The sequence below is a fragment of the Sorex fumeus genome, unplaced genomic scaffold (assembly GCF_029834395.1).
Source record: "Sorex fumeus unplaced genomic scaffold, SorFum_2.1 ptg000007l, whole genome shotgun sequence".
Classification (NCBI taxonomy): domain Eukaryota; kingdom Metazoa; phylum Chordata; class Mammalia; order Eulipotyphla; family Soricidae; genus Sorex; species Sorex fumeus.
This window is the reverse complement of record NW_026606064.1, coordinates 29358670-29386024: the sequence shown is the minus strand read 5'-3', so window position 1 is coordinate 29386024 and position 27355 is coordinate 29358670. Positions and strand designations below refer to the sequence as shown.

Below are 27355 nucleotides of genomic sequence, written 5' to 3'. Positions count from 1 at the left end.
CCAATCTTTTTTGCTTTCTTTCTTTTCTTCCTTTCCCTTATATTTTCCTTATCGTATTTCTCTATCCCTTCCCCCTCCCCCACCCCACCCCCCGCCCAATCAGGGATCATGTCTGATGGTGTTCAGGTACCAAATCCAGGTCTGCAGCCTTCAAGGAAAAATCCTCACTTGCTGCACTATCTCGCTGGCCTCAGTTTTGCCTTTTTCTTCTCTTTTCTTTTCTTTTTTCAAATTTAGAAAACTACCCCAGGTTATGCTTAGGTATTACTTCTAGGTCAGTGTCAAGGCATTACTCCTGGTGGTACTTGGTAGTCCTTATGTGCTTCTCGGTGTTAAGTCCAATAGACCACATACAAGGCAAGTAACTTATCCACTATACTAATGCTCTGGTCTAGTTTTTGCTTTTTTTAACCCTAGACAGTTCTTTGAAGTTTGGGAAACAGAAAGAGAAGAGACTTTGCACAAAGTTAGTCACAGCCCTGTGATAATGGGAAGTTTTGACTTCAATATTTTACTGTTCTAGATAATGGTTTCTTTATCTAGAACAATGGTTTCTTTGACCAGAGAGATAGACAGGGAGTAGGGCCCTTGCCTTGCACATGGCCACTAGATTTAGTCCCTGACACTAAATATAGTCCCCAGAGTACCACCAGGAATATAACATGGAGCATAATTGTATGTGGCCAAATAAAAAACAAAGCCAAAAAGGATATTTTTTAATCTTAAATGTATATTAATACTTTATAACATGCATTTTCTTGAGTTATTTGCCTTATTGATTTTAAAGAGTTGTTTATATACCCTAGTGACTAATCCTCTATTCATTTGTACATAAAAAAAAATAGCTACTCATTGCAGTTTAACTTCTTCACAGTCTTCATGATATCTTTTAATGTGCAAATGTTCATTAGAATGTTGTGTTGTTTATTTGGAAGTTGCCAGACGTTTAGCTTTATTAATAGTGAAAGTACTTTTCTTATTGTTAATAACACACAGATGAACAAAACTACTTTCTTACCCATATCAGAAATACTTGTCTACATTTCAATCTAAAAGTTAACTTTTCTCCCCCTAGTTTAAGTCTATAATACCTTGTTTATTTATTTGTTTGTTTGTTTTTGGTCCTGGCTCAGGTATTCTTAGGACATAGTCCTGGCTCTGCCCTTAGGGGTTGCTGTTGGTGGGAACAGGGGAGAGTAAGGGGTGCCAGGGATCGTACATGCAAGGAAAGTTCTTTCCTCCTTTTACTATCTCTATGCTCCCCAAGTCTATAAAGCACTGTAGCACTGTAGCACTGTCCTGTTGTTCATCAATTTGCTTGAGCAGGCACCAGTAATGTCTCCATTGTGAAACTTGTTACTGTTGTGGATATGGAATATGGAATACACCATATGGAATATGGAATACGCCATGGGGAGCTTGCCAGGCTCTGCCATGCAAGTGGGGTACTCTCGGTAGCTTGCAGGGCTCTCTGAGAGGGACGGAGGAATCCAACCAAGGTCGGCCTCATGCAGGGCAAACACCCTACCTACTGTGCTATCGCTCCAGCTCCCAAGTCTATAATACTTTAAGAAAAAGTATTAATTATGTATGTGTATGTAAACTTATACATATTTTCTGATTAAAATAACTAGTTAATTTTCAAAAATATTTTACCTGATAGTTTTCTCTCTTCTCTAGTGTTTCTATTGATTTCTAGATCCAATGTGGAGCAGTCACGTTATCTAGTTGTCAGCATGCATTAAGGGTTTTTTTTTCCTCTTGAAAGCTAGAGTTTCTTATACTTTTTTGATAATTTCTATGTAGGTTAAAAAAAATCTTTAGGTTAAAAAAATAGATGTTTTATCACAGTTTTTTAATTTTTATTTTATGTTTTGCTATTTAGTAATTCTAACAGCATTTTGCATCTCTGCATTATCCAAGTTCTTCCTATTAACCACAATGACCCCCCTCCCCACTCCCACACTTTATTTTAGTGGTCCAAAAAATGCCCTATGAAAAGGCTATGTGCCTTTAAAAAATGACATTTCATTAGATCTGAGAATGCCTTTTGCTTTGGAATAAAAGTTGCCCATGTGTCTTTTATTCTCTTTCATGAGGTTAAAAGTGCTTTCTCAGTTGTAAGATACATCTTCATTTTCATTTGTTTTCCCTGAAAAGAGCTTCGGAACACTTAGATATGTAACTTCAGCTACCAGAGGTCTGAGGTATTCAGTAAACGAGACCACAAGCTTTCCTTCCCTTATATAACAATTCATAGAATTTCTATTTTTAAATGTCATTTATTCGTATGTTGGGCTGGAGCGATAGCACAGTGGTAGGGCGTTTGCCTTGCATGCAGCCAACATGGCCGACCTGAGTTCGATTCCTCCACCCCTCTTAGAGAGCCTGGCAAGCTACCGAGAGTATCTCACCCAAGTGGCAGAGTCTGGCAAGCTACCCATGGCATATTTGATATGCTAAAAACAGTAACGAGTCTCAAAAAATGGAGATGTTACTGGGCCCGCTCGAGCAAATCGATGAACAACGGGAGGACAGTGTTCAGTGTGTTCTGTTCTATTCGTATGTTTATTAGTTGTTTATAATTAATAAATCAATGTGATATACAGAATTTAGAACAGCTTAAATGATAGGTGTCCCAGGAAGTTCATACACTTGCATCACTGTCACTGTCATTGTCTTCCCATTGTTTATTGATTTGCTCAAGCGGGTCCAGCAACACCTCCATTGTGAAATTGTTACTGTGTTTGGCATATCAAATACGTCATGGGTAGCTTGCCAGGCTTTGCCGTGCATGCGAGATACTCTTGGTTGCTTGCCAGGCTCTCCTAGAAGGGTGGAGGACTCAAACTCGGGTCGACCAATGTTGACCGCTTGCAAGGCAAACGCCCTACCCTCTTTGCTATCACTCCAGCCCATACACTTGCATAGTGCTTTAATTTATGACTAACTTCTAAATCCTAGAATAAGACAAAGGTAAGTCTGTGATTATGGTACATCATATAGAACCGTGTCTTGTAATCAGACATGCTTTAGGGATTCTTCTTGGTGAGCTGACATGAGTAAGCATGCTGAAAATGCCTACAGGTGAAGATTACTAAGAGGCTATTGAAAGCAGAAGGTGGTCTCTAATCAGTGTTCAACAAGAAGGCAGATGATCATATCTTAACCTTTGGAAATGAATTTGACCAGGTTGCTCTCTTATACTGGAAATTCACTCTATTCTAAACTTGAGATAGGTAATGGGGAGGGGGACACAACCTCAGCGGTTACAGCATATCCCTGACTCCAATTTGATTGTCAGTCTTCTGTGGGCCTTGAGAATCAGTAGATGTGGTCCCAGAAGTCCTGAGCACTACCGAGTGTGACACTGTCCCTGGGTGTGACAGCGCCACTCGAACTTTAGCATTGGACTGCCTTCTACATGACTGAGAATCTCAGGGAGTTGAACCTGGGGTTCCTGAGAAACATTGTTTGCCCCCTAAAAATATCCTGCCAAAAGATACAGCCCTGTTAACATGTTTTCAACTCGATTGACTTAGCAAAGGTCAACAAGAACTCTTGATTCAAAGAAATAGACAATATATAAATGCATTTATATAATTATATACTCACTTGATCACTTGACATCCCATTACTCATCTATTTGCTCAAGTAGGCACCAGTAACATCTCCATTTGTTCCATATATCATATATCAGATCATGTGCTAGTGTAGCCCAGTGGCGTCTGCTTGCTTCAGGAACACGAAGAGCCTCAAACCAATAGTTCAGGATCTTGATGAAGAAGTCTGACCATCTCGTAGGTGGGTGACCACGCGACCTTTTGATGTCCCATGCAATCCAGTCAGTAACAGTTCTAGTCCAGCGGTCATCTCCAAATCGCATTACGTGTCCAGCCCATTTGATTTTTGATGCCTTGGCAAATGAGACAGTGTCCCTGATTCTCAGTCGTCGACGGAGGTTGGAACTTCGAATTATTTCTCTCACAATTATATATTACATACAATAATAGTAGAAATAAGGTTGTCTCTACTATATTGCATATTTTATTTCTGTAATTTATGCATTGTTTATTTAACACATATTGAGTACCATCTTGTAGCTTAAGGATAAAATGTTAAACTTCTTACATGTGCACATTGCTTCACTGAGTTCTTATTTCATATTGAAATTAATAGTTCTTTTTTATGGAAAATGAAATATCACCTCTGTCTGTAACTTGAATCTTACTGCTCTCTGAAAAACCATATTTTTATTCACTATTTTTTATTGAACTTTCCTAATGATCCTGCAGTGCACAAAACTATTTTTATATAGTACTTGTTACTGGAATTGAATATACCATGTAGTCTTTTACTATATTTTCTGCAGTAAAAATAACCTCATTTTGCTCATATACTTTGCTTTGGGGGTTACATCTGGATGTGCTCAATTTCTCCTCCCAGCGTTGCACTCAGGGAACACTTATGGAGAGTACAGATCATATGAAGTGCCGAGTGTTGAACCTGTATCAGATGCATGCTAGAGAAACACCCTAACTGTTGTGCTATCTGTCCAACCCCAGTTTATCATTATTCTTAGAGCCTACAAGAACTTCAAGCACATTACATATATGCATATATATTTCAATTTTTGTCTGTCTATATGATATATAATAAATATAAATATTTGTTGAACAAATAATATGTTAATTCAAGAAAAAGACAGTAGAACTCAATAAAAATATAGTCCTTTTATTTTAATCACTTACCTAACACTGAAGATATTTTCCAATTCCCAAACATGCATGTTAACTAGTATTGCTAGGAAAGTGACAATAAAAAAATTTAAGGCTGTTTGTAAATGGGTAATGTATAACCCTTTGTTAAAGAAAACAAATTTTACCAGACTATTAGTGAGGATTTAGGTTCATTGCGAAGTTGAGTAGGTGGTACATACATTTACCACTGAAGTTTATCTTTATATGTACTGATCTCATCTGTCATGAACATACCCCTACCAATTGTACATTTGTTACAATTGTACAATTAATCTGTAGCAAACCTTAATCAACCAAAGCACATAGTTTACAGTGATTTTCATTCTAGGTTCTGTCCATTCTGTGAATGAGAACATGTTTAGATGACATTTTCTCATAAATATAATATTCATAACCTGAAAGAATTATAATTAAATTCTACAAGACAGTTGATTTATATCCTGTACAATGCTCTGGACCATTATGTTTATTTATTCCTCACATATGAAAAAGATCATTCTTTATCTGTTCCACGCCTCACTTATTTCATTCAACGTAATGCTCGCTAGAGCTACCCACAGCACAGCAAATTACATGTCTCTTCCTATACTCAGGTATTATTGTATTTGCATTTGGTATATAATATATAATGCTATATAGCATATAATATATTATATCATGTATCAATATATGTTAGATAGTATATATCATAACACACATATATCTGTGTAAATATGTCACAATTTCTTTATCCAGCCATCTGTTCCTAGACATTTGAGTTGTTTTCCAGATTTGTGCTATTGTAAATAGTGCTGTAATGAACACAGAAGTACAAATAACTTTTTTAAATAGAGATTATGGGCCCTTGTGGCAAATGCCAAAAAGTAGAATTTCTGGATCATGCATAGAAGCACAGCTCTTAGTTATATGAAAATTGTCCGTAGTTTTCCAAAAAGTTTGAACCTTTTTGTCAACACTATGCCAGCCATGGGTGAAGTTTCCTTTTTTTATGTCCATTCCCACACTGGTTATTTTCATTCTGATATTTTATAGTCTCACTGTTATTAAGAGTTATCTTAGTATCAAGGAAATGCAATTCAGTATACCAATGATATATCACCCAAAATCTTCTATACTCTGTCTTTTCATTCCTCCAATTTTTTAAAGTCTTTGGTAACCACTGGCTTATCTTTTCATTTTCTGCAAAGATTTGCTTTTTCCAAAATGTCATTGAGTTGAAAGAAGACGTTTTAGATGGGCTTTTATCACATAGAAATTAAGACATTTTAAAAACAAAAAAGATTTGGGACCTGATCTTTGGGGAGCTGGTGGGAGGGAGTCTCGGGGGGTGACCTGCCAGTGACCGCAGCGTCTGGACAGGCGGGGTGTTCTGGGGTTTGGGCAGCTGACTGGGCTTGAACGGGCCATCCAAGGGGGCGGAACCTCCCGATGGATATGTCCCGCCCAAGCCGCGCTCCCTGGACAGCCCCCGCGGCCAGAGGTGGACCAGGACATCCTTTACCAGGCCAAAGGCCTTGGAAGCTGTCTATTTAACTTCGCTTCGGTCACAACAAAGATGATCACGGACTCTGTTACTGAGACAGCACAGACCATCAAAAAGTTAGTAGAAGAAGGAAGGATAGATGGCATCATTGACAAGACCATCCTAGGTGATTTCCAGAAGGAACAGAAAAAATTCCTGGAAGAACAGCATAACAAGAAGTCAGAATCCATGCTGCCCCGGTGGGTTGATAGTCACAAGGAAGAGACCATTCAGCAGCAGATTCTGGCATTATCTACGGACAAGAGGAATTTTCTTCGTGACCATCTGGCTGGCGTGCAGTTAACCTTTGACTTCGACCAGATGTACCCGGTCGCCCTGATCATGCTGCAGGAGGACGAGCTGCTGAGCAAGATGAGTTTTGCACTCGTGCCCAAACTAGTGAAGGAAGAAGTCTTCTGGAGAAACTACCTTTACCACGTCTCCCTGATTAAGCAGTCGGCCCAGCTAACAGGCCCTGGCCGCCCAGCTGCAGGCCGCCAAGCAAGACGGGAAGAAGGCCCAAAGCGGAGAGTATGCGGCGCCGCTCACAGAGTCAGTAAGGCCCAAAACACCGCCTGTTGTTATCAAATCTCAGCTTAAAACACAAGAGAATGAAGAGGAGATCTCTACCAGCCCTGACGTGGCTGAGTTTGTCAGCGATGCCTTCCACGCGTGCAGCTTCAATCAGGAGGACCTGAAGAAGGAGATGGAGCAGCCCGTGCTAGAGAAGAAGGAGGCGGAGACAGCGGCCCTGAAAGAAGATTCCGCAGACTGGGAAAAGGAACTACAGCAGGAACTTCAAGAATACGAAGTAGTTGCAGAAACAGGAAAAAAAAAGATGAAAGATGAAAACTGGGATAAAGAAATCGAGGAAATGCATCAGGAGGAAGATTAACTCTTTCCTGAGTTAAAAGCATAACCCAATAACATTCTATAACTGACATCTGGACATTCATTAAATCAAAAGGCACATGTGTAATTCGAAATTATTCTTTTTCCAAGCTAAAGCTTGACTCTCATATGTAAAATATATATATATATATGTATAATGAATACAGTTATTCTAATCAAAGGGATGCTTTATATAATATTTCTTTAATATTTATCTGGCTAGAGGTGCTCTTATAGTTGGAATAAGCATCTTTTTGGGAGCGGGGCAGGTCAGAAGTTTGGGCCACAACCAGCTGTTCTCAGGGCTCACTCCTGGCTCTGTGCTAAGGGATCACTCCTGCCGGTTCTCAGGGGACCATATGCAATGCCAGGGATCAAACCTGGGCCAGCTGCATGCAAGGTCAGCACTGTGCGTGTGCACTATCTCTCTGACCCTGGAATGGATATCTTTGCCACAGAAACACAAGTAAAGTTTTAGAATTCTTTTTCTGTGAGGTTACAAGTAGAATTTATTCTTCCCTGGTGGATTTCTAACCATTCTGAGTGCATTTTTATCGACGCACATGCCTTAAAAGTACTGAATGCATTGCTATCAAGTTGACCAAATTGTACCAAAGAACTTAAGAGAAAGCACTTTTCAGAACTATTTTCTTGCTAGGTGTTTTCTAAAATTCCAGCTGATAGATGAGATAAATTAATTGTCCTGACCTTGGTGTAAACTTAGCACAGTTTGACAGAATTGTTGCGCAAATGATTTTTTTTTCCCTCTGGGGACTCTTCTTTCTTGTTTTTGAACTAACATTTGATAATGTTACCCCTAACATTTGCAGCAGGGTTTTGTACAAAGCAGGGCCTTTTATCCTTTTAGCAATAATGGCCTTAGAAGCCCACTCACAGTCTTCTTCCAGTTGTTTAAATCGCCAGCACATATGAATGTTCTAGCTTCTGTCTGTCTTAAATCATGCATCTGTATATAAGAAATACAGTTGAGGGAACTTAATTAACCCTGTTTGTATTCTATGATTCCAGTAGCCCTGAGTCCATAGAATATGGTTCTTTTTTCAAAGTGCTTTGGCCCAGTGGTAGAATATAAGGCTTTGGGTTTCGTCTCTAGCACACACACACACACACACACACACACACACACACACACACAAAGTGATTTAATGTCTGAATATTCCTAAGGCATTTGCTTCTCAATCCTTTTACAGTTGTCAACGATTCCTTCTTTCTGTTTTTGACCCTATAAAAAGTATTCTATAGTCCGTTGACAGAGATGGTGAAAAAGAGAATCAGAGGTTTGGGTCTAAGCAAACTTGAGTTGGGGGTTTGGGCCCACACTGGGCTATAATGTATTCTGTGAAACCACACACCCCATTAGCAGAGTTTTCCATGTGTGGTACCATCGTTTGCAGATTACTGAATTCAGATCCAGAAATGCCAACTGGCAACTGAAAACATCAAAGGGAGAAGTTTTTTGTTGTTTTGAATAGAATTTGCTGGGGGGGGGGGGCGGGTGGTGGAATCATGTTAAATATTTCTTAAGTAGCTGAAAATCCTAGATGTAAGCAGACCAGGTTATGACTGCTTGCTCTCAGTCTTACACTAAAACTTAATGATGAGCATTGAATAAATAAGAAAAAATTCAGAGAAAGTTGAAAAACTTGCCGGTTTTACAGGATGGTCTTACTGTGTTTAAAATAATCTAATTGTGCACTGCCCCATGAAAATCAAAAGGGTAAAATAAGATTTTATACACAGCATAAAAAAAGGCTTATGCTATATTTGTATGGATCCATCAAGAAGTAAAATTTCTGATTTTGTAAGCTAAAAAAAAATATTTGACACAATAAACACAAACAATGGAGCCTTGAGAACTGTGAAGATAACTATCAATAGAGAGAATGGGAATCTTTAGTCTAATTCATTCCAAGGCATCTCTCTCTAGAAATCTTCCTGGGAGAAAAAGTTTAATACTTGATCTCAATAAAGACTAAAGTCTAGAATCAGCATTGTTTCTGTAATTCCTCTTAGTGTAACAGTATGCCATATTGAAGCTCTTATTTTGGAGTCAACAGATTTGGGGTGTGTGTGTGTGTGTGTGGTTGTGTGTGTGTGTATGTATGCCCACACACATGCACAAACACACATTTGAGTAATGCCCAGCAGTATTCAAGGTTTATTCCATCCTCCGCATCAGGGATCACTCCTGGGAGACCATGCTGAATCTCAGAGATTAAAATCATGTTGACTATGTGCCAGGCAAGCACCCTCCCCACTGCTCTGTCTCCACAGCCCCATAAATTGAAGGTGATTATCTTTATTCCATCAGTTATAGACTGTGACAAAGTTATGGAATTTACCTGCCTTTCAAGAGAATAGTAGCACTGTAGCACTGTCCTCCCATTGTTCATCGATTTGCTCGAGCAGGCCCAGTAACATCTCCATCGTAAGACTTGTTGCTACTGTGTTTGGCATATCGAATATGTCAAGAGAATAGTTTAAAAAAGGAGACACTATTCATTTCTCCCAAGTCTTATTTATTTTGTTAATCTGGGGTCACAAAGACCAATGTAGTTTGCACATCAAAAATGAAAGGGAGATAAAGGAAATCTATGAACATTCCAGATAGGACAAGTTACTAAGGACAGCACACAAAAAAAGAAGCTTTATGCAATTATTTCTGAAAAATACTTTGGTAGTTCTGATCATCCCACTAAATGATCAATCAATAGGTAGCAGCAGATCATAGAAAATAAGTGAAACATTATTAGTATATATTGATAGAGTTCTCTGGTAAATATTTATTTTTAATCTGCAGCATGCCACAATTATAATATGTGCACACACAAAAAGAACAAAAGTTTGAAAAGAAGTAAAATGAAATTGGCAATATTATTTTACTAAGTCAAGAGAGATCATAAAATATAGGGTTTAGAGTTGATACTTCAAATTAGACTGCCTGTATTCTAACAGACACCCTGTATCTCAATGGCCTAATAACCTTGGCACAATTGTTTTATTCACAATACTGCCCCCAAATAAAACCTGAATCTATAAGTCAATCAGTTAGATATAATATTGACTTTCCAGCTTGATTCCAGAGTGGTATTTCTTACCTCTTCAGAGTCATTTCTCTCGTAAACTGCCTTTTAAGCCCCTAAAAAAATTCCTTCAAATGAGATTTTTTAAAAAAAAAATCATTTTTTGACTTTGTATTATATAAAAAATTAAAAATAATAAGTAAAATGAGGATTTTTCATAATTTTATATATGTTTACAAATTTTAAATCTTGCAATTTATGGAACAAAATTTTAGGAGATGAGATATTTTAGTGCTATAATGATTGACAAATATATCTAGCTTTCCTTGTAACCCAATAGGCATGGGAGCATTCATCATGACTTTTTACTTCGAATATAATCATTACTATCTAACTGCTTCCCCTTGGAGGGGAGCGGGTTGAGCTTTCCTCCCTGCCCCGACCAGGGCTCTGGCAGACAAAGACCTCCAGGACCAGCCACCACCATGCTGAGACCACTCTCCACACACATGAAGGTACCAGCAGAGGAACAAAGGCATGCGGGTCCCGGGGCTGAGATCTCCAAGCCTGCTCGGATCAGGGCTGAGCATCCTCCACCCAAATCCTCCATCCTCCAGTAGGGAGGGGTCACACCCACCAACTGACCCCCAGTTCCCTGTAATGCATCAACAGCTAAGACCCAGCTCCCGGAAGCACACGGCCACAGTCTGGCAAACTCCCCGTGGCGTACCCAATATGCCAAATACCAGTAACAGTGATGGGTCTCATTCTCCTAAAGAGCCTTGAATATAATCTCAGGGCTAGGATGAAGGAGACGTTACTGGGGCCTGCTCGAGGCAATCGACGATTGTGATTTGTGAGAGTTGATACTTCAAATTAGACTGCCTGTATTCTAACAGACACCCTGTACCTCAATGGCCTAATAACCTTGGCACAATTGTTTTATTCACAATACTGCCCCCAAATAAAACCTACACATCAGGAGTTTATGAAGACTAAAATATGTGTTTGACATGAACTACTTGGCATATGTAGAATCTTTAACAAATATTTGCTTTGGCTTTAGTTGATTATTGATTATATACATATTGATTATATGCATATTGATTATATACACATATTGATTGAGATATTGATTATATACAGATATTGATTATATATGTATTGATTATATGCACATATATGTGTATATAACACATAATACTAAGTTATAAAACCAATTCAACAAAAACAGTTGTTATGATAGAGTTTCTAATCTTCACAAGCAGTAACTCAATGGCAATAATACATAATTATATATAATGTATTGTGTTTTTCAATACCCTTAGTACTTTTTATAAGCACTAGTGTAGAATTTGGAAAATGCAGTCTTATACGTCTATGTTTTAAAGTTGCTTTCATTTTAGCAACTATAAAATGGGGAAATTATGCATATGTCTGTTCTTTTCAGCATGAGATTAGTTAATCTAAATAGAAGTTGGAAGAGGACTTGATGTATTCTTAACTGATATCAGTATAATTTATCTAAAGATTATTTTGCTGTTCTTTTAATAAGTGGCACCATTCTCTGTTAGACTTTAGTAGGAGTTGGAATAGTTAGTTGAGATCCTGCTTTCTGATAAGAATACAGAGACACTAACTTAGAGGAGGTATGTATTACTGGTGATTCTGTATACAACAGTTTGGTTTATGTATAATAAACCAGGCTCCAGCAACAGTGAACAGCTCACCTTAAAACTTTTGATCAGAGGTTTGGATTTCCTAAGATTTGCAAACAAAGGTGAATTGCATAGGAAAATCAATAAATGTGTGTTCTATATTTAAAGTAAACCTATGTGTGCTTCAAATATATATAAAAATTCTTTTCCTGTAAGTACCTTCGGTTTTATGTTTGGGAAACCGTGCCCATCATTAGGTCTCTGTGTAGAGAGGTGACTCCTGGCATTTTCTGTACTGGAGATCAGGTTTGGTGATGCTCAGCTCGTGTGCTTTTACTTTGGCCCTTTTAGTATCATTTTTAAGTAAAGCATTCTCTGAGGGAGATACAAGTATTAGATCAAGTTAGCAATTCTTATGAGGTTTCTACATATGTGGAATTTCTTTGTGCCAGAATGCATTTTCTTCTATTTGTTTTTGTAGTAGAGTTTTTGTTACTGTGGTTGCTCCATTTTTTAACTGTATAAAACTGATTCTCAATAATCTGAAATGAAATAAAGTATATTGAAAAGTACTCCTCCTCTTGCAGTGGCAAGGTATTATCAGAAAATGGTTTTAGCACTGAAATAATTTATATAACCAGACTGTTCATTTTTCTCTAATTCATGAGGATCAGAAGACTAAAACTTCTCAGTAAAACATCACATCAAACTAATTGTGTCTAGACTGCTATTTCCTAATATTCCATTAAATCAGCCAAGGAAAAAATGTGCACTTTGAAGAAAAAACCTGCAAAAAATATCAGCTGTGGAAAACAATGAGAAAGATTTTCATTGTTGAAAGATTTTCATGGTAGAATTAAGAAAGCCCTCTTTGGAACATGGAAAGTTTGTCCAATGAACTGAAAGCAGACTAATGTCTTCCTAGTTACAGAAGAGAGTTGGTATAACCCATTGTCTGCCTTTAACTTTAGGCTGTAGATGCTCTACAGAGTAACTCAGGATCCTCTGAGACCTCTCTGCAGGATCAAACAGAAATACCAAATAACCGGATGTTACTGAATTGAATTCTGAATTATGAAATTTGGATTACCAAATTAATAATTATTAATGATTGAATTATTATTGAGGATCGGGGCAGATACTCAGAGTACCTGAGGCCTAGATTTACTGGCAAAAACTTTGTCTTCCGTGCCATATCATATGGCATAGTGCATATTTAAAACATAAGGCAGGAATCAGTAATTAAGAACATATCATCTGTACATTGTGAAATCTTTTGAGCTTTCTCAAAACTTTATCAGGTACAGCACAGAGCAGACTGCGTTTGTCAGAAGCAGCACCCTGCTAAAGTTGAAAGTAAGCATATTTGGTGAATCAGTACACTGTTATCCTAGACACATACCGGATAGAAATCTGTACTGCAAAGTAAATGTATGAATGCTACAGATTTATCTGTAATTGATGAAAGAATCTTTTAACAATTCAAAGCATGGTTAAATAAGAACATTCATGAACTGTACTCATAGTATAGCAGTTAGGGTGTTTGCTTTGCACACAGCCAAACCAAGTTTAATCCCCGGCACCACATATGGTCCCCTGAGCCTACCAGGAGTGAGTGATCCATAACCGCAGAGCCTGGAGAAAGTCCTGGACACCACCAGGTTTGTCCCAAAAAAAGGAAGGGAGGGAAGGAGGGAGGGAAGAAGAGAGGAAGGAGTTCATATTTACACATTATTTTGAAGGGGACCCCTTTCCAGTAACTCTGGGTCTACTTAGTGCCAGCAGTTCTATACAAGGCACTGGAGGGGTTCCAGTTCTGCATCTGTTGAGGCTTTGAGAAACGTATCTTTAAAGGATCAAACAACCATTGGTCACATACACGATATGCACCTTAACACCTAAACTCTCTCCAATACCCTGCACAACTTTATTTTTCAGAAAATCATTATTTTTATTTCATTTCATGGAAATTAGATTTTTTTAACGTTGGACTGCAACAAACAACAAAAAAGGAACATTTTGTAGTTGGGTGCTAAAAGTGGTTAACCACATGGAAATAATAAAATATGACTACTGTCAGACATCTTATGCAGCAAAATCAATCCTGGATGATCTCAAATATGTGTTTAAAAGAATCAACAGTAAAGCTTTCAGAAGGTAATGGAGAAAATAAATTTTATGACCTTGGAATATGAAAAAATAATGTAAATAGGAACAAATAACACAAAACATTACAAGTATGCAAATTACTCATTTAACTTAAGAATTTTTCTATGTTTAAATGTTTTTGAAAGAACAAAATGTTCAGCCACAGATATATATATATATATATATATATATATATATACATATATATTTGAAATTCTAACAGAAATTAATGTCCAAGGACTTATTATTTAGAGTGCATAGTGATACCTAATTAGATAAGGTATCAGTGATACTGGAAAGGTGAATTGAAATATTTGTACATTACGGCAAAGCCAGGCAAACTACCCGTGTCGTATTCGATATGCCAAACACAGTAACAATAAGTCTCACAATGGAGACGTTACTGGGCCTGCTCTAGCAAATTGAAGAACAATGGGAGGACAATGCTACAGTGCTACTACTAAATCATCCCTCTAACCAGATGACTAAAATGTAAATTTTTTTAGGTTGAAAAAAGAAAAGTTGTGGAGTAAGAGGAAAAAAAAGGTTATTGCCATAGGTTTAAATTGCTTTGGAATTCTGTTTGGTTCTTTCTACTAAAGTGTTTTGTAGTGCCAGAGCCATAGTATTGCATGTTGGGCAGTTGCCTTGCACAGAGCTAACTGGGTTCCATCCTTAGCACCATATAAAGGTAAAGGCCCTCCCATTGATCATCGATTTGCTCGAGCGGGCCCAGTAACGTCTCCATTGGAGACTTTGTTGTTACTGTGTTTGGCATATCGAATATGTCATGGGAAGCTTGCCAGGCTCTGCTGTGCGGGCGAGATACTCTCGGTAGCTTGCCGGGCTCTCCGAGAGGGGCGGAGGAATCAAACTCGGGTCGGCCATGTTGGCTGCGTGCAAAGCAAACGCCCTACCGCTGTGCTATCGCTCCAGCCCATATATGGTCCCTGAACCCCTGGCAGAAGTAACCCTGAGGGCAGAGCCACTAATAATCTCTGAGCACCTCTGGGTGTGACCCAAATAACAAAAATAAGTAAATAAAATGAGTACTTTATGAGAATCAGTGATATTTTTTCTAAGTATATAACTAATAGAACGTATGAGAAAGTGACCTGCAAGGTATACACATGAGTACTGAGTATAGAGTTATTTATAATAACCAACTGGAAACAATTCAAACGTTCATCATCTTGTATGATGAATATATCAACAAAAAACATATATTTTTGTTGTATTCATGTAATAGATTATTATAGCACTGCACCACAATTATGTAAGGATAAGGGATAGATTTTATACCTTCAGTATTAAACAAGGTACAAATCAAAGTCTATTTTATTATTGCATTTATATAAGATTTGAAAATAGAAATAAAATATTGCATTATTTTATTATGAAGTGAAACTACAAACAAAAGGATTGTAATTACCTGGGGTAGGGATTTTGGAGGACATTATAATTGAGAGAATATAAGGAAAACTTTAGAAAAAGTTGATGTGGTTTCTCTCTCTCTCTCTCTCTTCTCTCTCTCTCTCTCCCTTCCTTTCTCTTTCCATTCCTTCTTACTCTTTCTTTCTTTTCCTTTCTCTTTCTCTCTGTCTCTTTCTTTCTTTCTTTTCTTTGTATTTTGGATCACACCCGGCAATGCTCAGAGGCTATTCCTGACTGTGCACTCAGGAATTACTTTTGACTGTGCTCAGGGAACTTTATGGGATGCCAAGGATAGAACCCAGGTCAGCATGATACTCTCCAGCTCCATCCATTAATAGGCAAAATTCCATGACCTCATTTTCCTTAATAGTTATGTATTCCCTTGTGTAGATATGCCATAGTTTTTTAATCCATTTATCTATTCTCAAGCACCCAGGTCATTTCCAAATTTTCCCTGTTATGAATAGTGCTGCAATGAACATTGAAGTACGGATGGTGTTTCTGCACTGTATTTTGTAGCCTCCAGGGTATATTCCCAGAAATGGCATTGCTGTATTAAATGGGAGCTCAATTTTTAATTTTTTGAGGTATGTCCATATTGTTTTCCCAAAAAGGTTGGACCAATCAACATTGAAGCATTCCCATCAACAATGAAGAATAGTCCCTTTCTCCCCACATCCGCACCAGCACTGGTTGTTCTTGTTCCCTTGGATGTGTGCTAGTCTCTGTGGAGTAAGGTGATATCTTACTGTTGTTTTGATTTGCATCTCCCTGATGATTAATGATGTAGAGCACTTTTATATGCCTTTTGGTCATTCATATCTCTTCTTTTTTTTATTTTGCTTTTTTGGGTCACACTCGGCGATGCACAGGGGTTACTCCTGGCTTCCCCCCAGGAATCACTCCTGGTGGTGCTCAGGGGACCATAAGGGATGCTGGGATTCGAACCTGGGTTGGCCGCATTAAAGGCAAATGCCTTACCCGCTGTGCTATTGATCCAGCCCCTCAAATCTCTTCTTTGAGAAAGTTTCCGTTCATTTTTTTGCCTCATTTTTTGATTGGCTTGGATGTTTTTTCCTAATAGAGGTTAGCCTTTTAGATCTCTGATATTAATCACTTATCAGAAGAGTATTGGATAAATAACCTTTCCCATTCTGTTGACTTGGCCCCTCTTTTTTTGAGGTGCAGAAGCTTCTTAGTTTAGTGTAGTCCCATTTGTTTGCTTTCACTTTTTTGGTCAGTGACATTTCATATTTGAAGATACCTTTAGATTCAATATCATGAAAGGTTTTGCCTACATTTTCTTCTGTGTACCTTATGGATTCAGGTCTAATGTAGAGGTCTTTAATCCATTTTAATCTGACTTTTTATGCATGGTAGAGGTCTGGCCCATTTTTTTGCATGTAGCTTTACAGTTTTGCCAGCACTTCTTGTGAAAGAGATTTTCCTTGCTCCACTTAACATTTCTTGCTCCCTTATCAAAGATTAAATCATCAGATATTTGAGGGTGTGTGTCTGGATATTCAACCCTATTCCATTGGTCTGCGGGTCTGTCTTTATTCCAATATGATGCGGTTTTAATTACTACGTCTTTTTTTTTTCTGTTTAGGTCACAACCCTCAGTGCACAGGGTTACTCCTGGCTCATGCACTCAGTAATTACTCCTGGTGGAGCTTGGGGGATCATATAGGATGTTGGGAATCGAACCCTGGTCAGCCTCATGCAAGGCAAATGCCCTACCTATTGTGCTATTGCTACAGCCCCCATTTTATTTAATTGAATTACATTTGTTTTGAATTCTGTTTATCCTTAGAAAGAAAATGTTTCCGAAACTAATAAGTTCAGTTAAATAATTAAAAGACATGAAACAGTTCTATGGTAATTAATATGTTGCATGCATTTTACTGACCTCTGACTTTTATAAACCGTAATAATATCAACCTTAAATAATTACGAGAATCTCAAATAAACCAGCTTTATAATGCACTTGGCACAATGTCTAGACATAATAAGTCATGAGTTAGTGTTGGCTCTTACTGTTGATACTATTATTACTCAACCACAAGGCCCTGATGACTGCTCTAGAGTTAGGCACTTTGTGGTTTCTAATAAAATAATATTGAAAATTGCAAAGCTGTTCTGTTCTTGGAAAAAGAACAAAGACTTCTTATTTTCAAACCTGGAGGATATCATATTCTGAAATCTTATATTTAAACCCATGTTTCTAACAATCAGTTTCTGAAGCAACTCTCTCTCTCTCTCTCTCTCTCTCTCTCTCTCTCTCTCTCTCTCTCTCTCTCTCTCTCTTTCTCTCTCCCTGTGTCCCTGTTTCTGTATGTGCAGGATGACAGTCATTCATATCTTTCCTGTCACTTCACCAGGGTTGTAATTTGACCCTAACCCCTTGGACTCTAATTCACTCTAGTCATTATTTTTTCCAAGTTTGAGCTGAACATATGTACCAGACAGGGTCCTCCAAAAATTGGTCTGAGATCCCTTTGTCATTAAACCTCCAAATACTAGGAAAAATTTATGAATCACCCGAATGTCAATATTAGAAACATTAATAGTGAAAGTTGAGGCAGATGGCTAAATAATTTGAAAGAAAATGTGGAGAAAGAAAGAACAAGGTATATAACTTTTGAAGAGCTTGCACCTAAAGTCATACAAAATTGGAATTAATTCCTGGGTCTCTGTCACATTGGACAGCATATATGTAAACAACTCCCTTGGCTCCCAAAAAGACAATCAGGAGAAGCTATTGATTAATAAACTTAATTTTATTGCAATTCTATTAAGTAATACCATATGGTCTTAGAAGTGTTTCAGAAGAGTGAAATCAAAGGAAGTTTTTCAAAGTATTCTGAGGATTTAGATAGCTGATTTTAAATAAAATATTGCAAAACTTGATTTTTTTTGAAATGGTGGCAGTCTCTGAAAATAGCTTGAGTACAGGGTATCACAAAGTGAGGGATATGAAGAAGTCTGATGAGCAAGTAATTAGACTTGGTAAGTAAGCTATTTTACTTTAAATACTGTCTTAAACCTTGGGAGCAAGCACTTTTTGGTGTAAGCAACTCAGCAATTATTGTTTGATCTTAGTGTTTGTTTACATTAGGGAAATAACATTTGTTTTGAGCAACATTATTTGGGTTGAAACTTGGTGATTTTAGTTCATGGTTATTTATGTTCTTTAAGCCCCAATATCCTTACCTCTTAAAATATGAATTGTGGGTTTTAAGTAGATAGAATATAAAAATCACTCATGTTTGAACTGGATGTTTTCATAAATATTTAAAATATGTTTGATATTATTTTATAGCAACTTACTGAAAAAATACTTTTTGATACCAACACCAAAATGCCTAATTTGAAATTTAGTACGTGCAAATGTCTCTGTCTTCTATAATAGAATGTATATTTTATCTAATCATCATTACATATTATACTGAGGGAAATACATATATACATGTATTTTAATATTGGATAACATGCCTTAAACCTGACTATGTCTTAAACTCATACTGTTTATTTGCAGAATGACATGAATTACATTGCATCCAGTGGACTTCTATTCAAAGATGGAAAAAAAAGGATTGACTACATACTGGTTTATAGGAAGTCAAATATACAATATGACAAACGAAACACATTTGAAAAGAACCTCAGAGCAGAAGGCTTGATGTTGGAAAAGGAGGTAAGAGCTTTAATTTTATTGGTTCTGTTATGTAATATGCTGAAAGAGAAATAATAGCTTATGTTTTAGTATGGAAAGTATGAAACATGCCTTTATAAAATATAGTTATTTTCTACCAAATGTAAGTGGAATGCATATGTAGAGTCAAATTTAAATATATACTCCTTTTTCCACCTTGTATATTTACATAAATTTAAATATTTTTCAAAGGGCATACTATTTTTGAAATCTTAAACACTAAAGAATGAATGATTATACCTATGTAAAGTATAAAGCTATTTGAAAAGAAAATCAGATTGTTGAAAAAAAAGTGCCAAACTGTTAGTGTGTAGATTATAATTCAGGATCTATGAATGACTTTCTTAGTAATTATTTTTGCCCTATTTTTCTTTTTTTTCTGAATTTCTTTATTTTTTGATTGAATCACCATGAGATGCGTAGTGACAAAGTTATCCATGATTAGGTTTCAGTCATACATACGCCTGTTCTTTCACCAGTGTACATTTCCCACCACCAATGTCCTCAGTTACCCTCCCACAACCCACCCCTCCCCAACCTTCCTCTATGGCAGGACTTTTCTGCTCTCTCTCTCTCTCTCTCTCTCTCTCTCTCACTGTGTCTGTCTCTCTTTCTCTCTTTCTTTCTTTCTTTCTTTCTTTCTTTCTTTCTTTCTTTCTTTCTTTCTTTCTGCTTTTAGGCATTATGGATTACAATACAGATACTGAAAGGTTATCATGCATATCCCTTTAACCTACTTTCAGAACTCAGTTCTTGTCCAGAGTGATTCAACTACCATTGTCATAGTGGTTCTTTCTCTATCTTGACTGCCCTCTGCCCCCCACATTCTATGGCACGTTTCCAGCCATGGGCATGTTTTTATTTTTAAGACTAGTTTTAAATCACTTTAAGGTTCACATATAATTTGAGAGGGAAATACATGTTTCCCATATATGACTTTAGACCATATATATAGAGTCTCTTCCATTACCAAAAACCTCACCAGAGTAATGCATTTGTTGTATTTGAAGAAGTATCAGTGCCCATACAATTTGCATTATTTTTACTGGATGTAAATATATATTTGTAAATATATATATAATAAATTATATTCATCAAAATAGTATCATATAGTGTCACTACACAAAAAAACCCATGAATATATCACTCTATTTCTCTACTTTGTTTCATATAAGTTTTTATAGTTTTTCTCATTTAAATCTTATACCATTTTGCTAAATTTATATGCAGGTATTTAGTTTTATTTGTACTAATGTAAAAAGTACTCTATTTAAAATCTCTAAAACCAACTGTCCACTGCCTGAATACAGAAAAGCAATTGACTTTTATATATAAGATTTTATGCTGCAACTTTTTATAATACTAATTTTTTCCCAGAAGGGTGTGTTTTTGTTTTACTTATTTAAATTTATACATAATTATCTACATAATTATCATATCTGAATAGAGGGATCAATCTATACATCTTTTATTTCCTTTCTGTGTCATACCTTATTAGCTAGAAATTTTACTTTAATTCTGTAAAGTAGTAACTAGAGAGGATATTTTTTCCTTTTTCCTGATGTTAGTTAGAAAACTTACTTTTATAGCAAGTGATTACAGCGATGTATTTTTTTAAGATCAATATTTTTTTTTGCCAAGTTGAGGAAATTCCTTTCTCTTTCTATTTAGTTCAGACTCTTTATCTTAAATAAGTGTTGAATTTTGCTAAGTGCTTTTTGTATCTATGAATAGGATCACATACCTTTTTTTTTTCCCTTCTACAAATGTCAGTGTAAGGTATTGCATTAATTGATTTTCAAATGTTAAATTGGCCTGCGATAAATTTCAGGTCATCATGTTATTCTTTGTCTACATTGCTACATTCAATATACTAAAATATTTTTTGAAGAGTATTGTTTTGTCTTCTGGGAATGCTTCCTATGGTTTTGTTATAAGGTAATGGTGACCGCAGAGAGTAAATAAGATGATTTCTCCTTGGGACATGGAAGATGGCTCAGTAACTTGAACAACACCTAGGGAAATCTAAGATTTCTTCTATTTTTATTCTCTGAAACAGATTGAAAATAATGGGTATAATAATTTTTGCCTAAGTATTTGATAGAAATAATTATTGTATGAATTTACTACTAGCAATTTTTGTTTTAGAATGTAAATCTTATCAATGCAATAAATTTTAGTAGTAGTTAGACACTCAGTTTATTCATTTAATTTTTTGTGATATTTGATAGAATGCTTTTAAGTAATAGATCTCTTTAATTTAAATTGTATTTGTGGGCGAAGTATTTTTCACAGCAATATTCTTACATTGCAATATTCTTACGTTGCCTGAATTAACATATGGATTTACTGAACTTTTTAATCATCTTTTGATTTCATTGATTTTTTCTGTTAATTTCTTGATTGATTTCAATTTAGTTGATTTATGCTATAATTGTTCTTCTGTTTGCTTTGAATTTTCCTTGCTCTTATTTTATTTATTAATTTTTTAGTCCCTAAGGTAAGAATGCACACGCACAAACATGTCAGTTTTTCATAGACATATCTTTACCATAGTTCTTCCTTATTAGTATATTCACTCAGTGCTCCAAATTACCTCCCAGCACAGGTTTCACTTTGCTAGAAGTTTGTATAGTAACATTCTGATACATGTATTTTGATTTTCCTTTAGATCATGTTTTCTCTCTTGAAATTTTTCTTCCCACATATCATATTTGAAGTGAATCTTTTATTTATTTTATTTATTGATTTTTGTGTATACCTAGTAGTGCTCACTCTTGGCAGGGATCGATCAACTGCTTGCAAGGCGAGCTTCCTACCCACTGTCTTATCACTCCAGCTCCTGGAGTGAATGTTTTAATTGTTTACAGTTTTCTAATTATCTTTCAGTTAACATCTACTTTAATTTTGTTGTGATTTAAGGAAAAAATGACACATTTTTTTAAAAATAATGTTGTACTTTTTCCACTTGTCTAACATACTTTACTAAGATGACACAACTGGCATTGAAAACCAAATATATTCTGATTCAGGGGATTTTTAATCTCTGCTGTTGTATGTTACCTATTATCCTCTCTTTTATTCTCAACTTTATTTAAACACTATGGTTTACAAAATTGTTCATGATGATTTGTTAGTCATTCAGTATTCCAACACCAATCTCATCAACACTCTCACTTTCTCTCCACTATTGTCTCCATTTTCCCAGTCACCCCTCATGCCAGCCCCCATGGTAGACCTAAAGTAGTTTCTTTTACATTGCTTGTTTCCACTAAATGGCTAGTGGAATGATAAAAAATATTTTCATAAAAGAAATTTTTTTTTAAATTGTTGTATCTCATTATGGAGACATTAAGTCCTTGTTGGAGAGTTTACTTATCAGTTGTTGCAAGTCATGCCTTCTGTTATAACTCTCATTAGTGAGAATTTCCTTTATTATTTACAACTGTAAATTTTTTAAATTTATTTTTCATCTTTTTAATGTCGACAAAAGCTACAACCATTGATACAATTCTAGAGTTGAAGTTGATTCAATAACAAAGCTTTAATATTAAAATCAATAATTTCAAAAATCCGTTTTTATGTGCAAATAATTAAATCACATCACAGGGTTAAGTCCTTTTCTAAGGATTTAGTAAGCTATTTTGCTAGTTAAGGCTCAGGGTTACTGTTTTTGCTTGTTAAGTTTCATTGGCATCTGTATTACTTACTCATTTAATTTGGTGTGCTCTTACTGGAATTTCAATACTGAGGAATTTGGAGGTGTTGAAACTTTTAGGTCTATGGTCTGGACAAATGAGTTGACAAGGAAGCAATTGTGGGAGTTGGATGTGGCTGCCAGGACTTCTGAAGAATGGGTGGGGTTGGGGTAGTCTGTCCAACCTTACTCCAAGAAAACCCAGACTTCTCAGCCTGTTCGCTGGAGTAACAGAATTTTAACTGAATTTTTTTTTTTTTTTGCTGTTTATAATCTAAGTTTAAGTGGTGCTACAATGTCTTATCAATTATCAGGCCAGATAGCTAGTACAATGGGAAGGGTGCTCGCATTACACACAGCCTACCCACTTTGAATCCCCAGCACTCAGTAAAGTTCCTGAGTACCACCAGGAGTGATCGCTGCATGCAGAGCCAGGAATAAACCCTGAGCATCCCTGAATGTGGTTCATAAGAACAAAGGAAAACAAAGAAAACTTACCGAATAATCTAGGTTTGAGAATAAATATTAGTAAGTATAGTGGGCTGGAGCAATAGCACAGTGGTAGGGCGTTTGCCTTTCACACGGTCGGCCTGGCCAAGCCGGGTTCGATTCCTCCACCCCTCTCAGAGAACCAGACAAGCTACCGAGAGTATCTCGCCTGCACAGAAAAGCCTGGCAAGCTACCCCTGATGATATTCGACATGGCAAACACAGTAACAAGTCTCACAATGGAGATTTACTGGGCCCACTTGAGAAAAATTGATGAACAACAGGAGGATAGTGGACAGTGCAGTGTGAGGATAAGGAAACACTAGAGAAAAGGAAATTAAATTAACTTTTAATGAATATTTTAAATTTTGGATTGTAACAGTACTGGAGTGATAGCACAGTGGTAGGGCATTTGCCTTGCACTTGGCCGGCTGGCCAGCTGGCCGGCCGAGCCGGGTTCAATTCCTCCGCAATTCCTCTACCCCTCTCAGAAAGCCTGGCAAGCTACCGAGAGTATATCGCCCACGTGGCAAAGCCTGGCAAGCTACCTGTGAAGTATTCGATGCGCCAAACACAATAACAACGATTCTCACAATGGAGATGTTACTGGGCCCGTTGAGCAAATTGATGAACAATGGGAGGACTGGATAGTAACTAAAATGGATAAAGGACTAATTGTGACTTTCAGTGCCGGCCTATCAGTAAACTCACACGAGATTCTTGTAATAGTATAAAAAATTAGTCCCACAGAAAATGAAGACAAATGTCATTAAAAATACTTTTAAAATCTTTAGGAAAAGGTGAGACTGAACTCTTGGGGAAAATTCACACAAGGAATATCAACTGTCAAATAAAAATTTCTGAACTTCATTTGAGTGAATATTATACAATTATTTATTTTTACCTGTCAAATATATTTTGACAATAGGATTACCATATGTCTTCAGTTAGAAGGGTCATGTCATGCTATTACATTTTTTAATAGTTGAATTAATTAGGTCTAGATTCGATAGCACAGTGGTAGGGCATTCGCCTTACAAGCGGCCAACATGGCTGACCCGAGTTCGATTCCTCCGCCCCTCTCGGAGAGCCCGGTAAACTACCGAGAGTATTCGATATGCCAGACACAGTAACAACAAAGTCTCCAATGGAGACGTTACTGGGCCCGCTCGAGCAAATCGACGATCAACGGGAGGGCCTTTACCTTACCTTACCTTATCACAATAAATCTATAAAATCAACTTACTATGACAAATGCAGTTCAGTTGAATAAAAAATCTGTAATTAAATTATAAGATTATATAATGAAGAAATTTTCTTCAGATTTTACGTCAAGGTTTTTGACTCAATTGGCTAGGGAGAGAGTACTGTGGTGAAGGCACTGGTCTTTTACATTAGCAGACACAGGTTTTACCTCCAGCATCCTTGTGCACAAGGAGTGATCCTTGAGCCAGAGGCAGGAGTAGGATCATTTTAGCAAAGAAAGTGAATGTCCTATCATGTCCATTTGCTCTTGGGAATTTTCCAAGTTGAGGACAACAGGAATAGCAGTTTGGAGAATATTTTGTATTTTGTTTGCCACACTACTAACAACCAGTTTTATGCACAATAATGATAGATATTTAAAGGCCATATGAATTTATATATAGCTGTAACTTTTCCCCCAAGTCCATAGCAGAATTGTATTTATATTTACTTTAGACTTGGAATCTTTAACTACTATTTTCTTTCAGTTTTCTCCCAGAAACCTGCAGAATAACTTTGTAAAACTATATATTTAAGTTTCTCCTTTTCTCGAAGGAAAATGTTCTGCTTCTTGAGAATTTTGGATAGAATAATTAAATAATAACGCAAAATGTGAGGGTGGGTGGCTGGTGTTTTGTTCCTTTGGGAAAGTCTGCCTTCATTAGAGCTAAACAGAATTCTGCCAGATTGGGAGCTATGCATTCTCAGAGAGCTGGAAATCTTATTTCCTGCCAACACAATGCTAACGCCAATCCCCTACTCAGTAGCTGCCAATTTTATTTAAAAAGTCATAAAAGCTACATTTTTTTAAAGTAGACATATAACAAAAGAAAAATTAATTTGGCAGAGTTGTAAAAGAAGACAGTTCATACTTCTTGAAAAGGTTCTCTCAATATGTGTTTTAAATCTAATACATGCAAAGTTAAAAATGTTCTAGTTGTATGTGCACTTACTTTGACATTTCACTCACTGATAATACTGTTATTGTAGGAATATACTTCTCAAAACCTCCTTTAAGTGTATTATATAATTTGATATCTTAGAAATTGAAAAAATGAATTAATAATCAGTGCCTGGCATGCTATTCATATGATTAGTTTGAATTCTGACATACATCTTATTCTAGAACAATTTGCCTTCTTATCCTCAACATGTATTGCTTATGTTCAGATTTCATAGAATGTGTGCTCAAAATAAGAAAACGTATTCAAACAGTAATTTATTCAGTAAGTCTTAGTGAATGACTCCTAAGTGCATGCATAGAAATAGGTACTTGGGACACATAAGTGAACAAAACAAAGATGTCATGTCATTTAAATGATTAACTTCTCTATTTTGAAGGGAGAAAATCCTATAAATGCTATAGAAAGGAGACTATGGTGTGATGAAAAGGCTAAAGCAAGGGTAGACAAATAGAAGCAAGCTACTAAATAAAGAAAAGTGGATTGAGTTAAAGACATTTAAGAAAGATGAGCCAGGTATTAGGATGTTTTTATAAGTGGCAGTATAAATCATCAAAGAACTTTTCATTCTGAATATATGGGGTTCTGAGAAAATATATATTGTGACTTACTTTATGTTGAATTTTCTGTTTGTTTTTTACTCCCAGGGATCAATCCTCACACATGCCAGACAAGTGCTTTCTGAGCTAGATCTACAAGAATCTGATTTACATTTAAAGTTTCTGGTGCAATGAATACCCTTGGGGAATGAGTATGAGGAAAGGCTCTGTTATAAAGCACTTTTGGAACCTAAGGAAGAAATGTTGATGGGTTGATCTAGGTAGTTGTGGTAGAAGTGATAAGTCATTCAATTCTAGGATGTTCTACTAGGTAAAACAATTCAGGAGCTACTCAAATTTTTTGTAACTGCTACCCAGGTGTAGCACTTAAGCCTTCCCAGATCTCTCCCAATATCTGTCTGTCACTCTTCACACTAGTACTGTACACTATAGCCAGTGTTCCCAGAGTTCAGAAATCAAGATTCTGGGAGAGAGAAAAAGATGTCCATATGCAGTAGAACAAAACCAACATCCCACAGAGCTGCTTTTTGTTACAGAATCTTCCTGTTCACAATACTACTCATTTCCAACTCAAAGGAAACACTCCTTAGAGAGAAAAGAATGATCACAATGCATTCATGAACTTCTCAGATCGCCTATCTTAAGTAAATATACATGTTGAATATGTCTCTCTGGTGGCAATTATTTTTTTTTCTGATTCTACTTGAATAGGCTGGAGCGATAGCACAGGGGGTAGGGTGTTTGCCTTGAATGTGGCTGACCTGGGCTGGATTCCTCCATCCCTCTCGGAGAGCCCGGGAAAGCTGAAGCTACCGAGAGTATCCTGCAGGCACAGCACAGCCTGGCAAGCTCCCGTGGCATTTTTGATATGCTAAAAACAGAAACAACAAGTCTCACAATGAAGACATTACTGGTTCCCACTTGCTCAATCAAATCAATGAACAATGGGAGGACAGTGCTACAGTGGAACAGTGCTACTTGAATCATTTCATAAAAGTTTTCTGTATTGCAGGAAAATAAGTTCTAGATATAGTTTTAGTAACCCTGAAGTTCTTGATCTATTAGTCTTTGAATAACTGCTGAGAAAACCCTACATCTTCCCAATAATGAATGAAACCATGTAAGCATAGGAAAACTCAAATATATACATAGAAAAAAAGCGTTTAAAAGAAACTGAAACCTACAGAATATTGTAATATTATAGTTTATACCAAGTTTGAATATATACTA

General features: G+C 36.6%; 2 protein-coding genes across 2 annotated transcripts in view; both read left to right on the top strand.

Annotated features, from left to right (window-relative positions):
* ANO3 (anoctamin 3) overlaps nucleotides 1-27355 on the top strand; it is a 245243-nt gene that overhangs the window by 107312 nt on the left and 110576 nt on the right. Inside the window, exon 5 of the mRNA XM_056136902.1 lies at nucleotides 18996-19154. Coding sequence (XP_055992877.1) covers nucleotides 18996-19154 — 159 coding nt within the window. The remainder of the gene's footprint in view (nucleotides 1-18995; nucleotides 19155-27355) is intronic.
* On the top strand, nucleotides 109-7720 carry LOC130041381 (synapse-associated protein 1-like). The gene is given in 4 exon segments (XM_056133521.1): nucleotides 109-126; nucleotides 2965-2976; nucleotides 6145-6753; nucleotides 6755-7720. Coding segments are annotated over 4 exon segments (1062 nt in total). The 3' UTR covers nucleotides 7178-7720.